An 18,691-nucleotide genomic window follows, 5' to 3' on the forward strand; every position below is an offset into this window, starting at 1 on the left:
CAAACAGCCATGAGGGACTATGATAAAAATAAGCTCTGGGGGTAATATTTGTTGCACCTCATCAAAAACCATCTCCATGATTGTCACCTATGTTTTATCTCAGCTACCCCAATAGCTGATGTTCATATTAATGTTCTTAAATTATTAACTCAGGCTTAGCAACTGAGAGAGAAGAAAAGAACCTGTGTGTCTGTAAGGTTTATTTATGTATCTGAAAGGCAGAGTTAGAGAAAATATGAATCTGTCTGCTGGTTCACTCCCCAGTTAGCTGTAATGGCCAGGGCCAGGCTGAAACCAGGGTCTGGAACACTGTCTGGTTCTTCCAATGTGGGTTGCAGAGGCCTAAGAACTCAGGCCATGTTCGGGTACTTATCCAGATGCACTAGCAGGGATTTGGATCAAAAATGGATCAGTTGGAATGCAAACTGGTGCTCAAATAGGATGCTGGCACCTGAGGGGGTAGCTTAACCTGCTACCCTAGAATGTTGGCCTCAAACACAGTATATCTTAAGGAGTTCTATGAAAAACAAAAGCATTTAAAGCATAAAGGTCCTTCCTTAGCACTGAATGTTATCTCCTTTGTTCTAAGATTTATTTCACTAGTTCAGTCAATAATATGTACACTTGTATACACATATACCAAATATTAAAAAGTTGATGAAAAAAATTGAGATAAGTTTATTTTAGAGCCGAAGTATTTTGAAGTCATACTTTTTTCATAATATTCGTTTTCCATGAACTTTTTAAAGTATGCGGTATATATGAGTACATAATTATAGAGATGAGACAGCACTTTTTTGCTAAACAACATTGTCAGTTTTACTAATAAAGTGTCTCTTCCAGTTACCTTTTCTCTCTAATTGTTTTTCAGTGTCAGCCTTTTCTACTAATAAGAAGGCAGTAGTGCAGGAACTAGATCCGGTTGATCTGGATAACAGAAGTTTGAAAACAGGATTGCAATGTAGCTTGCAACACGACTGCATGGGTGGCGTGACAGCTGATTTCCAAGGGGACTCTTGGCAAACATGAGCTTTCCCTCCCTTTCTTATGAGTAATATTTGCGTCAGATTCAAAAACAAGCCTCCCGCCAGTCAGTGTGAATCAAATCATAATCTCCAACTCTGAAAAAAGATGGCCTCTCCTGCCCCTGATGTAACTCTGCCTTTCTAGATTGTAGTGGCTGCTGAGAGGAAGCCCCTAAGTCCACGGGTTGCATTCCTCTGCAGCCCTCTGAGAAGTTAGATTTACTACACCACTCAGAAGCGTAGAGAATTCATTGATTCGATCCTTGGATGCTTTATAATCCAAATTTGATGGTAATCATGTGGCATTCAGTCAGTAGGGCATTGGCCACTGGGTTAAATTTTGGCTCAGGAATGTATTTAAATGAGAAAAAAAATACCTTATTAGGGAAAGCAATGTCTCATGGACTTTTCATTCTATTTTCTATCTTTCAGAGGTTCATTTGAAGATTCTACAACCAGATTTTACACAGCATGTGTGGTAGAAGCTTTTGCCTATCTGCATTCCAAAGGAATCATTTATCGGGACCTCAAGCCAGAAAATCTCATCCTAGATCACCGAGGTTATGCTAAATTGGTCAGTGCATTTCACACATGGTTTCACACATACTTGTTCATACAGCTGTGTTTATTTGCTACCATTAACATTTGTTTTCCTTTTCAAAAAGCGGGTCCTGGAATTTTAGTTTAACTAAATATTCTTTCAAATTATGCAAAAGTGAAAAAAATCAACACCCTGAGCAAAACATGCTTTCAGGTACGCACTGGGAAACACATTTGCAGCAGGTGTTCACAGACCTGCAAGAGCTTCCCAGAGTCCTCCTTTCTAATCAGACTTCTACCATCCAAGGACAATAGATATTCTGTTATGGGAAACTGAAGCATTTTAATATTTAAGAATAGCACTAATGGAGAAAAAAATGAGCTCTATAGCTCATTTAAAAATAGCTAAAAATAGCTTTATAATAATATATAATCCAGGCTATGATGATGATGGTAACTGATGAAAAGCTCTAAAGATTTACTGTAGAAAGGAAGTTCTCTTCCTTAAAAATGGACAACTTTCGTGGACTTTGGATCTGAAATGCCTTCTTCTATTTTTAAACTTTGGGAATTTTAATCCAGAGTTGGGTTCTTATTTATTATTATTATTATGACAGGCAGAGTTAGACAGTGAGAGAGAGAGACAGAGAGAAAGGTGTTCCTTCCGTTGGTTCACCCCCCCAAGTGGCTGCTATGGCTGGTGCGCTACGCCGATTGGAATCCCGGAGCCAGGTGCCTCTCCTGGTCTCCCATGTGGGTGCAGGGCCCAAGCACTTGGGCCATCCTCCACTGCACTCCCGGGCCACAGCAGAGAGCTAGACTGCAAGAGGAGCAACCAGGACAGAATCTGGCGCCCCAACTGGGACTAGAACCCGAGGTGCCGGCGCCACAGGTGGAGGATTAGCCAAGTGAGCCGCGGCGCCAACCCAGAGTTGGGTTTTTAAAGAAATCAAATCAATGGCAGTAAACTGTAGACTCCCTCCAATCTTTTAAGGAAAAAAATAGATTGTCTGCATTTGAGGCCCCTCTCTCAACAGGTTTCCAGAAAAATGAAGGATGTATTTTCATTTTATCTCTGTGTATGTTTGCCAAGGGCAGTATTTTTGGTATAGTAGCTATGTCACTCACCTCCTTCAACAATCCAGTTGGCTCTCAAATACTTAATACAAAATGAATTATCAACTTCATCAAGTCCAGAAGAAATCATGTGTATTTAGGGAAGATGCTAAAAAGGCCTAAATTATAATTTTTAGTAAAGACAAAATGCTTTGATTATTCCACAACCTCTGTTGTCATACAGAAGAGAAAAATAAGTATTTCCAGAAACAAAAGGTCGCCTTTATTTTAATGATGTGAATTATACCCAGTTCTTAAGTTTAAGCTTTTCCCACTGAGGACGTTTGTTTGTTTGGGATGTAGATGATTCTGTTTGAAGATTATAATGACTTGCACTTGTTTTGATTTTTTTTTTTTAAGTATCATCAGTGTCCTTCAGTAAAATAACTTATTGTTTTACATCTTAATCATAAATGGCTTAAGTAGCTTGTTTTCTTCCTTTGTAAGGTTGATTTTGGCTTTGCAAAGAAAATAGGATTTGGAAAGAAAACATGGACTTTCTGTGGGACTCCAGAGTATGTGGCTCCAGAGATCATCCTGAATAAAGGCCATGACATTTCAGCCGACTACTGGTCACTGGGAATCCTGATGTATGAACTTCTGACTGGCAGGTATGGACACTCACAGCAAACTTCTAAGACAAGCAGACCACAAAAAACTGCAACACACACTGCTTTTAGTCTGATAAACTCATCTTAAACTTTTTTTTTTTTTTATTGACAGGCAGAGTGGACAGTGAGAGAGAGAGACAGAGAGAAAGGTCTTCCTTTGCTGTTGGTTCACCCTCCAATGGCCGCCGCGGCCAGCGCACTGCTGCCGGCGCACCACACTGATCCGAAGCCAGGAGCCAGGTACTTATCCTGGTCTCCCATGGGGTGCAGAGCCCAAGCACTTGGGCCATCCTCCACTGCACTCCCGGGCCACAGCAGAGAGCTGGCCTGGAAGAGGGGCAACCGGGACAGAATCTGGCGCCCTGACCGGGACTAGAACCCGGTGTGCTGGTGCCACAAGGCGGAGGATTAGCCTATTGAGCCGCGGCGCCGGCCTCATCTTAAACTTTATTTCACCAGGTTTCAGTAACATACTTCCACTAAACAAGCTTTAAAATTGGCCAAATGAGAGGCGGCTCACTAGGCTAATCCTCCGCCTTGCGGCGCCGGCACACCGGGTTCTAGTCCCAGTCGGGGCGCCGGATTCTGTCCCGGTTGCCCCTCTTCCAGGCCAGCTTTCTGCTGTGGCCAGGGAGTGCAGTGGAGGATGGCCCAGGTGCTTGGGCCCTGCACCCCATGGGAGACCAGGAGAAGCACCTGGCTCCTGGCTTCAGACCAGCGAGGTGCGCCGGCCACAGCGGCCATTGGAGGGTGAACCAACAGCAAAGGAAGACCTTTCTCTCTGTCTGTCTCTCTCACTGTCCACTCTGCCTGTCAAAAAAAAAAAAAAAAAAAAAAATTGGCCAAGTGAGGGCAATCAATGAAACATCAGTTTTTGGTCTTATTGCTATTCATTATACATATGTGATTGTGAAAGACCCAATGTCTACCTTTGAGGTATTTGGGTCTAGTCATTTAGCCAGCAATGTAAGTGGTAGCTAAATAAAATATCTAGGATCAACTTTATATAGAAGAGGACCTGTCAACAATTGTTAGGTCTAAATGAAATGTGAATGCTTTGCACATTTTTTGTCTGATATTACAATCAGCAACAACTACAAAAGACAGTAGATAAACCACAAAGTATAATACCACCACAGGCTTTTGAAGGACCAATATTTAGAGGAAAATTAATATATCACCATCACATATGCTGAGGACAGGAATAATATGATTAGGATGATCTATGGAGTTTAGGAGAGGGCTAGGTTTGTCCAGGGAGGCTTTTGAGGAAGATAAGCCTGCAGCTAGTCCTAAAATCAAGGTATAGAAAGAAAAGGAAAGGGCATTCCTGAGAGGCCCGGCTTAAAGCGATAGATAGTGAGCACAGGCATGGAGAAGGTGTGTGTAGAAAATAATGGGAGATTACGAGAGCCCCATTTCATGGATCATCACTGCTTGTGCCTGAGGGTCTGGATTCCAACTAGAGAGGGAACTAGTGAAATTTTCAGATAATGGAATGAGTGATGTGTATTCCAGCTTTTTTTAAAAAAAATATTGCAAGTTATATATAGAGAAAATTGGAAGAGGGTTGGGAAGGCCAATTTGAAGATCATTCCAACAATTTAGGTCTAGGAGGCAGAGAGCATACAACAGGGTAAAGGGTAGTGGAAAGGAAGGGGTAGGTTTTAATGAAGATGACTTGGTTGCGATGGTAAAACTGAGAGGAGTAATGTATAAAACACTTATACTAGTACCACTACCCCTGCTAAAAGCAGTTTTGCTTGTAAAAATGCCCATACATGGAAATTCAGTAGTACATCTGAAATGTTGATGTGAACTTCAAATAAATTATCTATGATCTAGCCCAATTTTGTTGAATATTCTCCTATACAGAGGAAATTGTTTTAAATGTTTTACAGATTAAGTGGGCATACAAATATTTGGAAGATTTGCAGAATAGAAAAAGTAAAATTTAGCATACATCCATATTTTGATGGATGGAAAGACAGTAATATTTATAATTGGTTTTTATGGCACACTGAAAAGACTTAACTAAGGAAATTAAATTTTAACTATTAATAACCAGGCTGAAATTTTTTGTTCTTCCTTATATGCTTAGAAATTTTTTAAGTAATAATAAAAAAGATGAAAACCTTATTTTTAAAACTAGCATATACTAAACTATCATAAATTTTTAGTAAGAGAATACTCCTTTGTCCCTTAAAGCAGAAATTTTGCAGGCCACAATATCTGAATGGAATGTAATAAAAACTAGAAGTAGCAAATTTTAAAGGAGAACGTCTAAACCACAGAGTCATGGAATTTATGGAACATCAGAGGAGTAATAAAAATAAAATTTTGTTGTTTGGCAAAAGCTGCAAACTAAATTTATTAACCTAAATACATGAGTATTCAAGAAGTTCACGGAAAATGGAATTACAATTTAACCTTAATTTGACCAAAAAATTTTGAAAAGGTATGCATATGTGAAGTCTTCAAAAACTTCATGAAAATTGTATATTGTAGAAAATTTTTCAAAAAATTTTAAATTAACTTGTTTGTTGTTTATATGCAAACAACTTTTAATTCCATTTTTTCCATGACCTTGCCAAAGTACACTTATGTATTATTCAAAATATTCATCGTGATTAAAAATAACTGAGCTTAATTAGCACCCACTGCAAGAATAAAAAAAGACTTCTACTCTAACATTGCAGAGTAAAAACATCTATTCTGTTTTCCTCCTTCTACCCAATGAGGTGATGGTGGCAGCTAGGGTAGAGTTGGGAGAAGATGAGAATACAACATGCAGGATGATGGTTACAATGTACAGTCTACCAATCAGACCTGCCAAAACTATGAAGTGTGGCACGGGACTAGGAATGATGCTGACAGATCTCCTTGGGCCAGAAGAATGTCATTACTATTGATGTGCCATTGGAGTGGTAGCAATCAGAGGACTGAATGGACATAGAAAGAGCAAGAAATGTTTGCTAGAGATCCAGATAAGCATTGCAGAATAGCAGGAGAACTAAGGTGAAAGGGTCTCATGCAGATACATGCTCCTACCTTGGAAAGCCCATAACATAGGCCTATGAAGTGAAAGAGATCAGGATAAAAAGAGACACGGTAACTTCAAGATGTAAGACAATGTGGTCTAGCTACAGCCCCAAGACCACATGAGTGTCCCATCTTCCTCCCAAAAATAATTCAGAGCAAAGTAAGTCAAACAGCTGGTGAGAGATTTTTATAAGGCAACAGATCCTAGGGAAGGCTGGCGAATTTCCTATTACTCTTTTCCCATCAACCTACCCTGTTCTATTCTTCAGTGTAGCTGGCCCAATTTAAGGATGAGTCATAAACAGAAGGAGCCCCAAATAGCTCAACCCCTAAAACTCTCACAATCCCAGCCCCCTTTCACACACACTTCAACTCCTTTCTTACTTACTGATGATGTTCAAGATCCATGGGGCTCCCCTCTGACTCAGGGAATGATGAGTTCATCTCCTGCCTCAGGTTTAGACTCAATTCACTTACCCCAAACAGGATTCCTCTGGTGATTGGAATTGATTGAATTAAACAGGTAATATACAGCCTTGAAAGACCAATCTCAGTGCCTGAAGTATGTCTTCACTAAATAATTGCTGAATGAACATGAGCCCCTATTATATTAATCAGTTTGAGTTGGTGCTTTCTGTTAATTTCAACTGGAAAGTACGTAAGTACATGGAAGTTAAGGAACTCTTGGGAGAAAGTAATCAGAGAAACATTATTATCTATAATTTTTTTGAGGATATTCAAATCATGGTCTCTCTCAGTAGTTATCTCCAAGATATTTCCAAAGGTTCTTAGCACAGAAATAAAGTGGCAGGCTCAGGAACACTACAGAACTGAAAGTTGTACAAGCAACAGATAATAGAATAACAATTTACAATGTAAGCAAGGTAATAGTAATTATGCCTGAGGAAAATAATGGAAAAGGAAAAAGGATACGGAAACAAAAGAAACCAGAAAAAAATCACATATATAAAGAGAATATTGCAAGTGGACCAGGAAAACATACAGGTACTTAATTACCTCATGAAAAACTCAAGGCAGGAAAAGATGACCCGGGCACTCTTGATCTGCAGTGACCGTGGGGAAGCTGATTCAGAGAAATACCATATTGTGTCCAAGTGTCACTTCCTAAATTCAATGATAAGGAATGATCATGTAGGTAGCAAAGTCATAAAAATATATCCTGTCAGTTCTTGGGTGTGAGGAAGTTCGGAGTTCCAGTTGGTCTCCACCTTCGCTACTGTACCTGAAATGCCAGAATCTCAGTAACTGTGGCTTCCTGAGGGAGGGAGGGCATCAGAAAGAGAGTGGATAGCCCAAGTTACTTATACCAAGTTATGTTTTTCTTAAAATGCAAACACATTATATAAAGTTTTCACCCCGGGCCCTTCTTAGAAATACTGCGATATGATCAAGTCAACAAAAAGATAAGTAAAAATAAAGCACTCGGGAATGAAGAAACTGGTAAACACATTGATGGTGAGCTTTGAATCTAAATTTGGGTTACTTAACGGAATGCAAATGTAATCGAATCCTAAAATAACACTAAAAGCACCACAGACTAAGGTGGGAAGGGGAAGGTACAAGTAACTAGAAGTGTACTGACTGCTCATGATTAGTAGTTTTACAGGTCAAACATCAGCATACAAAATAAAGCTCCCTAGTTAGGTGTCTTGAAAAATTTCTTAATTTTAGAGGAATAATTTAGGGATTAAGTTTGTTGGTGATGAGTCACATTTCAAATTTAGTGTTTCTTTGAATTTTGCTCATCAGCTTAAAATTAAATGACTTTTCTTTTAAATGTATATATGTATATATATATGTATATATATTCCTATGTGCCTCCATCTACTTAGAGAAATGTATGAATTATGTTATTCAGTTATTGATTATTAGTGATATTTTGGGTAGTTGGATGATTTTTACTTCTAAGTAATTTTATGTTTCATATCTTTATCTAAAAGTGTATCAATTATAAAATCCACAAAAGTCATCCCAAAAGAAAAACCATTAATTATAAAATATTGAATAGAGCCGGCGCCGTGGCTCAATAGGCTAATCCTCCACCTTGTGGCGCCGGCACACCGGGTTCTAGTCCCGGTTGGGGCGCCGGATTCTGTCCCGGTTGCCCCTCTTCCAGGCCAGCTCTCTGCTATGGCCAGGGAGTGCAGTGGAGGATGGCCCAGGTGCTTGGGCCCTGCACCCCATGGGAGACCAGGAAAAGCACCTGGATCCTGGCTCCTGCCATCGGATCAGCGCGGTGCGCCAGCTGCAGCGGCGGCCATTGGAGGGTGAACCAACGGCAAAGGAAGACCTTTCTCTCTCTGTCTCTCTCTCACTGTCCACTCTGCCTGTCAAAAAAAATTAAAAAAAAATATTGAATAGATAACAAAAATTAAAAATACAATTCTCCTACCTTTTCTAAAGTAAAACTCAAAACTGGCAAGTTAAGAGCATAGAAAGAATATTCAACCATAACACCACATAAAGAGTACAAAATTAACTCTGAGAATATTAAATAGAATTTTATGTTTATGCATGTTTAAAAGTGATTTGAAGTTGACAGGTATGATTACTAACTGATGGCATAATACAAGAAAATTGAAAGTACTTGTCACGGAAAATCATGGCAAATATAGTCACAGTCTTCAGCAAAGCAAATCTGCTTTTTCATATTTTAAGTAACATTATTTTTAGCCTGTACAATAAAAGGTTATTAATCAATATGAGTGATCAAAAAATCCATACATTTTCTTCCCCAAAGTGATACAAATCCTGAATTAAGAGAATAATAAATTCCCCAAGAGACTGTTTGTTGTAATACAAACTTACTGTCCCCTCTGAGTTAGGAGAAATTTGAAGGAAGGATCTGTCTTTAGTTATCTCTGTGTTGCCTGAGCCTGGCACAAAGCTACATTCCAAGGATGGATAGGTAAAACATGAACAAACAAAATCAACACATCTTTCTTGTAAACAGTTATTACATCTTTACGAGCAAAGAGGATACGTTCTGTTATCTACTGATAACGGAGGAGCACGATTCTGTAGGAGCATTAGTTCAAGTATTAACAGTCTGGAAGGAAAGAGAAACATGAAACAAGTCCTTGTGGGAATGAAGAGGTAATTACACAGTACCGTAATTTGCAGTTTAGATTACATCAGAGTGATGGAGATAGGTTTTGTTACCAGTTATAGTAGGTTGATGAGAGTAGGCCTTTTGTGGGAAGCAGAAATAACACTTACCTGATTTGCTGGATAAAGAAGTTCCAGGCAAAATGAGCACTGCCTTGAGATGGGTACGTGCTTGGCATTTCAGAGGGAGGCTGTTATGCCTGGGTTCCAGCATGCTGGCATGGAAGGGGGTTGTACTGTTGATGTTCATTAGTAATGATCTTGGACTTCTTCCCATGTGCATTCAGTGAGTCAGTTAGTGCAAAAAAGGCCAGAGAGTGGAAAAGACATGTTAAATGACCAAGGACAGTGAGAGAAATTAGGCACCGCACTTAAAAGAAGTGAGGCAAACAGCAGATAAAGTTGGCCCATTTATGGTTTTGGTAAGTGATTTAATTGGCAGGGCTTCCACAGGGCTTTGCTGTCAAGCAAGTTTTATAAGCATTCTTATTTTGAAAATTACAGTAGTATCTCTGATTCTTTCAGCCCACCTTTCTCAGGCCCAGATCCTATGAAAACCTATAACATCATATTGAGAGGCATCGACATGATAGAATTTCCAAAGAAGATTGCCAAAAATGCTGCTAATTTAATTAAAAAACTATGCAGGTAAGCTCTTCAAGCACATTACTTTTTAAAGGATCATAGTGTGAAAAACTTAGGTTACTTACCAAATTATTTTATTTTTAGGGACAACCCTTCAGAAAGACTAGGAAATTTGAAAAACGGAGTAAAAGACATTCAAAAGCACAAGTAAGTGCTCTTTTTTTTTTTTAAAAAAAAAAAAAAGCTTTAAATTTCAAAGTTAGGAAAACCTAAATTTGTTTTTAAGTCATTGGTGTGTAACTGACATAGTTGCCTATAAGAAATTGAAAGAGCGTAGGGGACTGGCATTGTGACTTAGCTGATAGAGATACTGCCTGCAACATTGGAGTCCCATATGGGTGCTGGTGGAGTCCCAGCTGCTCCATTTCCAATCTACCTCCCTGCGAATGCTCTTGGGAAAGCAGTGGAAGATGGCCCAATTGCTTGGTCCCCTGCTACCCACCTGGGGGACCTGGAGGAGGCTCCTGGATTCAGCCCAGCCCAGCCCAGCTGATTGCAGCCATCTGGGGGAGCATACTCACAGATGAAGATCTGTCTCTCTCCCTAAATCCGTAACTCTAAATTTGAGAGACTAGACTAGTTAGCCTTTTAAAGGCCTTTCCAGTTGTGTGTCTAGAGGGTTACTGAGACATGTCTAATGACCCTGTGACTTCTCAGATAACAAATTTCCTGAATTCAGTTTCTCTCAACTCACACTAGCATTTTCTTCTCTCCTGACACAAAGATAAAATATATACTTTAAGTTTTGAGCTTCTATTTACTACTGCAATATTAAAAACAAAAATCGCCTACTATATCATACCTCATTTCCTAGACTAAAGGCGAAATAAGTATATCCCAGTCGTTGTCCAGTTGAATAATGTGACAGGAAAAAAAGCACAGAGTGCAGTCCTTTTAAACAATCACCTTGTCTTAAACATCAGCCATCACCTATATTGGCTGGAAATTCTAAAGCTTAATTGCACTTGAATTACTTTTTCTCTATTAATATATGTGTGTAATACAGAAAATTCATGCCACTATCCAAATAACTTGTTTACAAATGCCTATGAATATTTCTAAGGTCTTTAAGAATTTAGAGGAAGCATTTGATAATGGTGAAACCTAAGACGTAACAAAAACAAAAAACCTTGTGTTGTACTATTTGGTCCTCATTTTCATAGAAAAGTTGCATGGTTTTGGCAAGTGGTTTACCAAGTACTTCCCATGCTATGAAATGGAATATGTAAAGACCAATATAGTGAATCAAGGGCAGAGACGGGAACTTACTTTTTTTGGTCCTGACTTTCATGCCTTTGCTTCTACCTCCTTAAAATATTCTGAAGGGCACCCGGCCAAGCATATTGTAACTTCCATTAAATTATAATGATAATGTAGGAGCAAGGCCACACGAACATCATGACTGAAATTACAAGGAGAAAAATAGAGTTCCATGTTAACTAGGATTTTAAATTTGACCATTAAACTTTAAAAATATTTCATACAATGAGCCAATTCTGCAATTAAATAGAAAATACTTTATCACATGAAAACATTTGTGTAACTGCTTTTTATCAATACAAATATGGTGTGTGTTGTAATGACAAGGGTTTAGATGGAGTGAAATGACTTTACCTCTCTCTTCTTCTAGATGGTTTGAAGGCTTTAACTGGGAAGGTTTAAGAAAAGGCACCTTGACACCTCCTATAATACCAAGTGTAAGTAGATGGCCCAACTTTTAATTGTGGGAGATATTTGTTGGCATGCTTTACTGGTCAGTAAAGATCTCTTCATGGTTTTTTTAAGTTTTATCCTATGATCAGATTAAATGAACTACTGCAGAAGAGCTACATTAAAATCATGATATATCCTAAAAACCAAGCAACTGGGGATAGTTATTGTATAGGTATTTCATTTTTTTTTTTAGCTATTTCTTTTACTTCAAATTTCTCATCTCAGTAAAAGTTAACTTTTAGTATGGGAAATGTTAGACACATAAGGATGTAGACCAATGAGCATGATTATTCTGCAGCAGCTGGTTTCAGCAGCCACTCTTGCTGTCCAGTGCTGTTTCATTCACGTTCCCACGTGGTTCTTCCCATCCTTCTCCCTTAAACTGGACGCAGTCCAGGCACAACTGTGTCCTCTCATCCTTCCACCGGGCTCTGAGAGATGCTCTTTTCTTACTACCTTGGGATTTTTTGTCACGCATAGTTTTGAATTGATTGCATTTACAATTTGTAAGCAGTACCACATCTGTTTAATAAAATCTGAGGCATCCTGACGTGTAGAGGGCTGTTCTGTGGTCCTGAGACTTGTATTTATAAAAGGCCTCTCTCGAGACTAACTCAAGACTCTTCATTGTACTGAAAAATTCTGCCATTTCCAAGATGTATTTTTGTGCCAATATTGTTTCTTCATAAACAAAGCAAAACTGCTGTTACTATGGCTCACATTACAGATGTTAATTGCATGCTTGTAATTCTGCTTTTAGAACAACAGTAAGAAGCTAGAAGGGTAAATATTCCACCTGTTTTATCCTACCATTAATACAGCAGGAGTCTCCTTCAACAGTAACATTAAATGGGCTCCACTGATGCTCTCCAGAATAGACTTTCCCCAGTCCATTCATGGGAGTTTTGCTGAGGTTGAGAACAGGATTTTTATTATACTTAGTATCGATAAAGGTAGAAACTCCCTAAGACGGCCTACAGACTCTAGGTAATGGGGCTCCCGCCTGCTTCTCCAGCCTCACCGCATTCTACTTTGCTCATTCCCCCTCTTCTGCAGCAGTCAAGTGGGCCGCTAAAGCATGGGTCTCGCTCCCATCTAAGGACCTCAGAATGTACTATTCCTTCTTTATCCAACACATTGATTCTTAGGTTTAGTCTCCAACAGAGACTAAACACGATCACACTTAGACTCTCACGGCATTGTGTGTGTGTGTTTTTTTTTTTTTTCACAGCACTAGCTCAAGTTTATCATCATGTAGATTATTACGATTCTTTTTAACCGTAACATTTATTACTACTGGAATATAAACCTCAAGAGGCTAAGGACCATGTCTATTTTTACTTACCACCATCACCCCTAATGCAAAGTACAGTGTCTGCTCTGATGTGGTAGACACTCAAAAAAATCATCCCTGGAAAAGGATTGAATAAAGAAGCTTTCTGCAATTCCAGCTTGGAACCCAGCTTTAAAAAGCAGAACACTTTTGAGCGTTCCCTCTCTCTCGTTCGCAGGTTGCATCACCCACAGACACTAGCAACTTTGACAGCTTCCCTGAGGACAATGATGAACCACCACCTGACGACAACTCAGGCTGGGACATAGACTTCTAATGCGTTTCTCTTACCTGCTTCTGCCTTGCTGAAGACAGCTTTTGCTGAGACACAGCTGCCAGCAAACCTGAGGGACAGAGAGAAGATTTGTGCTCGGGGTCACCATGATGCCTTTGATCGATGCTGCTCCAGTAACTCCAGTGGCATTAGGACTTCTTGCTTAGATGACAGTAGTGCCCTTTACATGTTTTCTGTTTGAATCTAAAATAGCAGTTGACATGGTGGTCCTGAAGCAAAGCCTTTCACCAGGAAAGAGAGATTTTCTATTGTTGCAATGATCTTGCTTTGCTCTGATTATATTCTGAAAGACTGTAGGAAACACTTCAATCTAGTCAGAGGCTGTACCTTGCTAGAACTGTCAAGAGGAGGAAGAGTAATAGATTGGGTACGACAGATTCCCATGGTACAGAAACGGGGATCTTCTCCTCCTTCAACTGATGGTTGTGGGGTCTGTTCCTGCAAGCTGGTGTATATACCGTACCAGAGAGGACCACACATCTGTTGGTCGCAGAGTTCATGTCAAACCAGTGCTAGAAGTTTCATGATTTTATTTCCCAGCAGTGCTGATGACAAGACTGAATGTTACCTTTTCTTTCTGACAGAGTTAAAAAATTGATGAAAAAAAGCACAACTGCTATGGGTTACGCTGAGACCTCTCATAGCGGGTATATATGCGTTTTTACAGAGGATGGAAAAAGATGCATGATATTTGTTTCTTTTTAATAAATTGGCATGACAGAGTGGTTAAAAAAAGCAATTCATGAAACCATTTCATATTTTTTAAAGTACCATGCTTAAAGAGGGTCCTGGAAATAAATGACTAGCAGCCAATTGGTTTTATTTATTACCTAACAAACCCTCAAACTGAGGCTTAAAATATTCCCTTTTATAAAAATATACCCGTGGGATGGGGATAGGGTAGGGTGGGGAGGGATTAAGACCCATCCAAAAAAATAAAAAAAAAAACGATATAGGTGCTATGTATATCTTTCATCTGTAATGTCAGTGTCTACACAGACAACACAAATTCTAATCATTACATGCGTAGCCAGAGACTCAAGAACTTTCACTAAATTTGTTAAACCAACTTCTGTCAGATTTCACGTATACAACGTATCTAGGGTTGAGACAGAGAGATAGGTGATTACAAAACTGAACTAGCTTCTTGTCTTAGGCCTGAACCAAAAAATAAAAATAAAATAGAAAGCACAAAGTCAGAGTTATTAAGATGTACCAGACCAGGGTTCTTATTTATTAAGGTCACGGTACAAGACAAGAACCTGGCTGAGCTCATGCACCTGTCACAGTAGGATGGGAATAGAAAATTTGTCAAAAATAAGTTTTAGCTGAAGTGAACAGAAATATTACAATTCTGAAATCTCATACTCACTAGACAAGACTAGATTTGAAATTAGCAAACTTCCTTGCTGTTTTCATCTGGCATAGCGTCTGCAAGTAAAGCTCAGTTCTCTGTCAGGAGCCCAGTTGACCACTGGCAGCTTTCATTAGCGGCTGAGCCACTTGGAAGCTTTTCCTGGACAAATAGCATTAGATGTATGCAGACAAACGTATAGCCTTCCAAGCTGTCATCCTGGTTTGAAATTGCCTGTGAATTTGGTATATTAAATAGAGATTTAAAAAAATCCAATTACATCATTATTTTCTAGCCAAATAAAGCATATATTAATTTTGGTTGAGCTTTTCATACAAAACACTATGTTAGAAGATCTTACTAAAATATACTACTATAAAAAACAGTTGAAAACCACCAAGGGTATATTAAATATAATCAGAGTAGAGTTCAATGAAAACTCTGATCCTCAGATGTTACTGCTACTCTTATATTATTGTTTTCCCTCCCTTACAAATCCTCAACAACAACTTATTGCCCAAGATAGTCACTTTCTCCTGCAGATTTTAGAATATAAAGTTGAGCATATCAACCGAACATCTAGCTCTGAATGCTGTTTTAAAGGTTCTACCCCTTTTACTAGGCCTCTTAATTCTAACTTTATAGTTAATGTTCAGCAATTTTTAAGAATATGGTTTTGATATGCCAAAAGTTTGCTAGAATATTAAAAAATCTTTAACTTTTCAAATACCCCCCAAAGCCCCACGATTAGAACTTCTTGTTGACTGCGGCACTATGGTTCAAGTCTAAGACAACCCATGTGTATAAATCCTATGGAGAAGGAACAAGTAGCATTCAGCACAATGTAATTGTAGGTTTTTTCCCCGTTCATTACTGCATCTTCATTCATGTCACCTGTGGCATTGCATTAACCTGTCTGTAGCCATCACCCAAAAGATAAAGGTGAACCGCCTCTTCCAAGAGTTGTAACAGAAACCAATCATCTAATTTTCAACATTACAATTTTAAGGATTTAACCTTGTCTTAATGAAGACACTAGGGCTAAAATTCATGATCTGCTTCATAAAGTACATCTCACTTTAATTCTGAATTTTTCCTGTCCCCTCTATTTTCTTACATGAAAGAACATCTGGATAGGTTAGAATAGTGCCAACTTGTTAGGGTTGTTAACTGACTTTCTTATTACCACTTTGCAGTATGAGAAATAAGGGCTTTCTGTGTGTCCTGACTCACAGGAAAACTGAAGACTGCCAAGGAAAGGAGCATCGTAATATTTGAGGTAGACTGAATACATTAGAGAACATGATTTCTGGAAAATTGCTATAAATGATTGTTATGTTTGTTACCTTGTTTTGAAGATATAAACCAGATCATTCTAGCATTTAAAACAAATTTATTTTGATTATATTCTTTAGAAGTAATAACTTTACTTAAAATTATGGAATATGCATGTGAACTACACATGCAAAATAATATATAAACTCAATTATTGAATTTGTTTCACTTCTAAATAACTAAACTGATGGTGAACGTAAAGAAGTCAGCTACCATATAGAAAACAAGGATATTAGAACTGATTTCATAAAATAGAGGTGATCTGTGCATTATCCATAACAATGTTTTCTTTCATAATAGGACCACAGACAAATATTTATGTAAATAGATATTTTTGTGTGATATTTTGTGGTACATATAACTTTTTTTAGTGTTTCACAGCATTATTATTTCATTTTATTTGTATTGAATACTGTTTTTAGGTCCAAGTAGACTTGAATTAATGTCATTGTCAGTATTATTGAAAATTATGTCAACTGTACTGTTATCCATCTGTCCCATAGTTTAGAACATGACCTGGCTATCTGGCATTGTTGCAAGTGCCTTAAATTCATGGCATCTTATTAAAAAAAACAAAAATTTGGTGTTATGCTGCATGACAAAGACAAACACACCTCAAAATGTTGTCCTTTCTTAGCTTGCTGCGTTTTACAGTTCTTTCTGCTAACAATTTATAAGCCTTTATTATATAATATTGATGAATTACAGAAATGATGAAGTTGTTCTCTTATTTCTGTTAAATGTACCAGAGCTGTGTATCTGTTAATGAGATACAGCGTCATTTCTGTGAAATGTATAAATGTATGTGCAGGTCAAATTAATATATGACATACTATCAGTCTGTATACAGGTATTCCTGTTTTGCTAAGCTGTGCAGAATCAGTTAAAAAAATTAGTACAGTCAAGTTCTAACATCTCATTTTATAGATTCCATTACCAATGGTCCAACTCAAAAGAAAAATTGGAAAATGACTGCTAACCACACCTCGTTACAAAACCAATGATGAAAAAGTACCTTGGTGCACCACTCACCAAAACAGGATGCTTTCTCTGAGTTCTTGTATATGCAAACCACTTATGAGGCAAGTTTTCAACAGACCTAGAAAATCTAAACACTGCAAGTATATTGTAGCCCTCCTCTTTATCGGCCCTTGCATCAACAGACAGAGGTCTGGGACCTTGACAATGACTCAGAGGTTTGAGCTTTCTGAGTAAAAGGACATTTCTTTAAGCATCATCTATCAAATTTATTTCATTGTATGATGTTTTTACAACTGGTCAGTTTTTTTGTATCCTACAGCTATGGTTATTTGTCCTCTTACAATTTGTTCTACATGAAAGAGTCCTTTGTTAGTCAGAATGCAACAAACTGTCATCAAATGGTCATTGACCACTTGCACTCTTTTGATGTAGATTAAAAACTTTTTCATAAACTTAACCTGCTTTGATTTGCTCTGTATTTTTCCTGCAGCTGTTAATTGCCGAGTGCCTGTTGTATACTTTATAGAGTTGAAATAAAAAAAAATTACTTTTGAACTCAGTTGATGTTTAATTCTGAGCAGCGTTCCAAGGAGTTGGCACCTCATACTAGAACTGAATACCACGTAGCAGGGAAGCCTTTGGCACAGCGGTTGCTGATGCTTGGAACTCCTGCGTCCCATGCTGGGGTCCTTTGGTTTGAGTCCTGGCCTTACTCCTGATTCCAGCTTCCTATGAATGTGCACCCCGAGAGGAAGCAGGTGATGACTCAAGTGGTTTTGTCCTTGTCACACATATAGCAAACCTGGATTGAGTTCACAGCCTATGCTGCTATGGGCATTTGGGGAGTGAACTGGCAGATGTGAGAGTGTAGGACTGTCAATATAACAATGTGCAAAAGGCAACCCATTTGCTCTTCATCAGACAATGTAGTCTGATCTAATATAAAACTACCCCCACAATTCACTTTAAAGACTTCAATAGGAATAGTATTGGGCCATCCAGTGTGAATAGTAAAGCACATTTATATGCTCACACAAACCCAGAAAGTAGCACATTTCTGTGCTGTGCTATGACCACAGCCACCCCACACAGACCCATTCCTCATAAAACCTTGAATGAGTCAAACCATCAAAGGGACAATTCTTGTATCCTCCTACATCCTATGAGAGAATTGTATAATACAGAAAGCAGTTCTGTGAGATTCTGTTTAAGCTTTAAATTCATAAAGAAAATAGCTTTGGAGAATATGATTACAACACACTCAGCTCTCCAAAATGTGGTTAAATGTATTCTTCTTACATCCCTATGATCTTCAAAGCAATACATGATGCACAAATCAAAACTGGCTGCAGCATAAAGAATTTCAACAACTGGATTGGCAATGTGATGTCAATAAGAAAACTACAATGACAGTGAGTCGAAAATCCCCCATATCAGAAAACTAAAAATTTAGTCCAGTTAACTTTCTCTGACACAACTAAACAAATTTGGAAAAAGTCACTACAGCAATCCAATAATTTCATTTCAGCAAATCAAATCTTCAAATAAGCTTTTAGCATCTGTCCTTTGATT

General features: G+C 38.4%; 1 protein-coding gene across 5 annotated transcripts in view; it reads left to right on the plus strand.

Annotated features, from left to right (window-relative positions):
- PRKG1 (protein kinase cGMP-dependent 1) overlaps positions 1-17,674 on the plus strand; it is a 1,363,231-nt gene extending 1,345,557 nt beyond the window's left edge. For 4 of the 5 annotated variants that reach the window (XM_008269904.4, XM_017348406.3, XM_070056973.1 and 1 more), the window contains 6 exons: positions 1,458-1,599; positions 3,129-3,292; positions 9,989-10,111; positions 10,193-10,255; positions 11,739-11,805; positions 13,333-17,674. In XM_008269904.4, the coding sequence (XP_008268126.2) occupies positions 1,458-1,599; positions 3,129-3,292; positions 9,989-10,111; positions 10,193-10,255; positions 11,739-11,805; positions 13,333-13,431 (658 nt within the window). In that variant the 3' untranslated portion in view covers positions 13,432-17,674. 5 annotated transcript variants of the gene reach the window in all.
- The last annotated feature ends 1,017 nt before the right edge of the window (positions 17,675-18,691 follow it).

This window comes from Oryctolagus cuniculus, chromosome 15, assembly GCF_964237555.1.
Source record: "Oryctolagus cuniculus chromosome 15, mOryCun1.1, whole genome shotgun sequence".
In the NCBI taxonomy this organism is placed as follows: Eukaryota; Metazoa; Chordata; class Mammalia; order Lagomorpha; family Leporidae; genus Oryctolagus; species Oryctolagus cuniculus.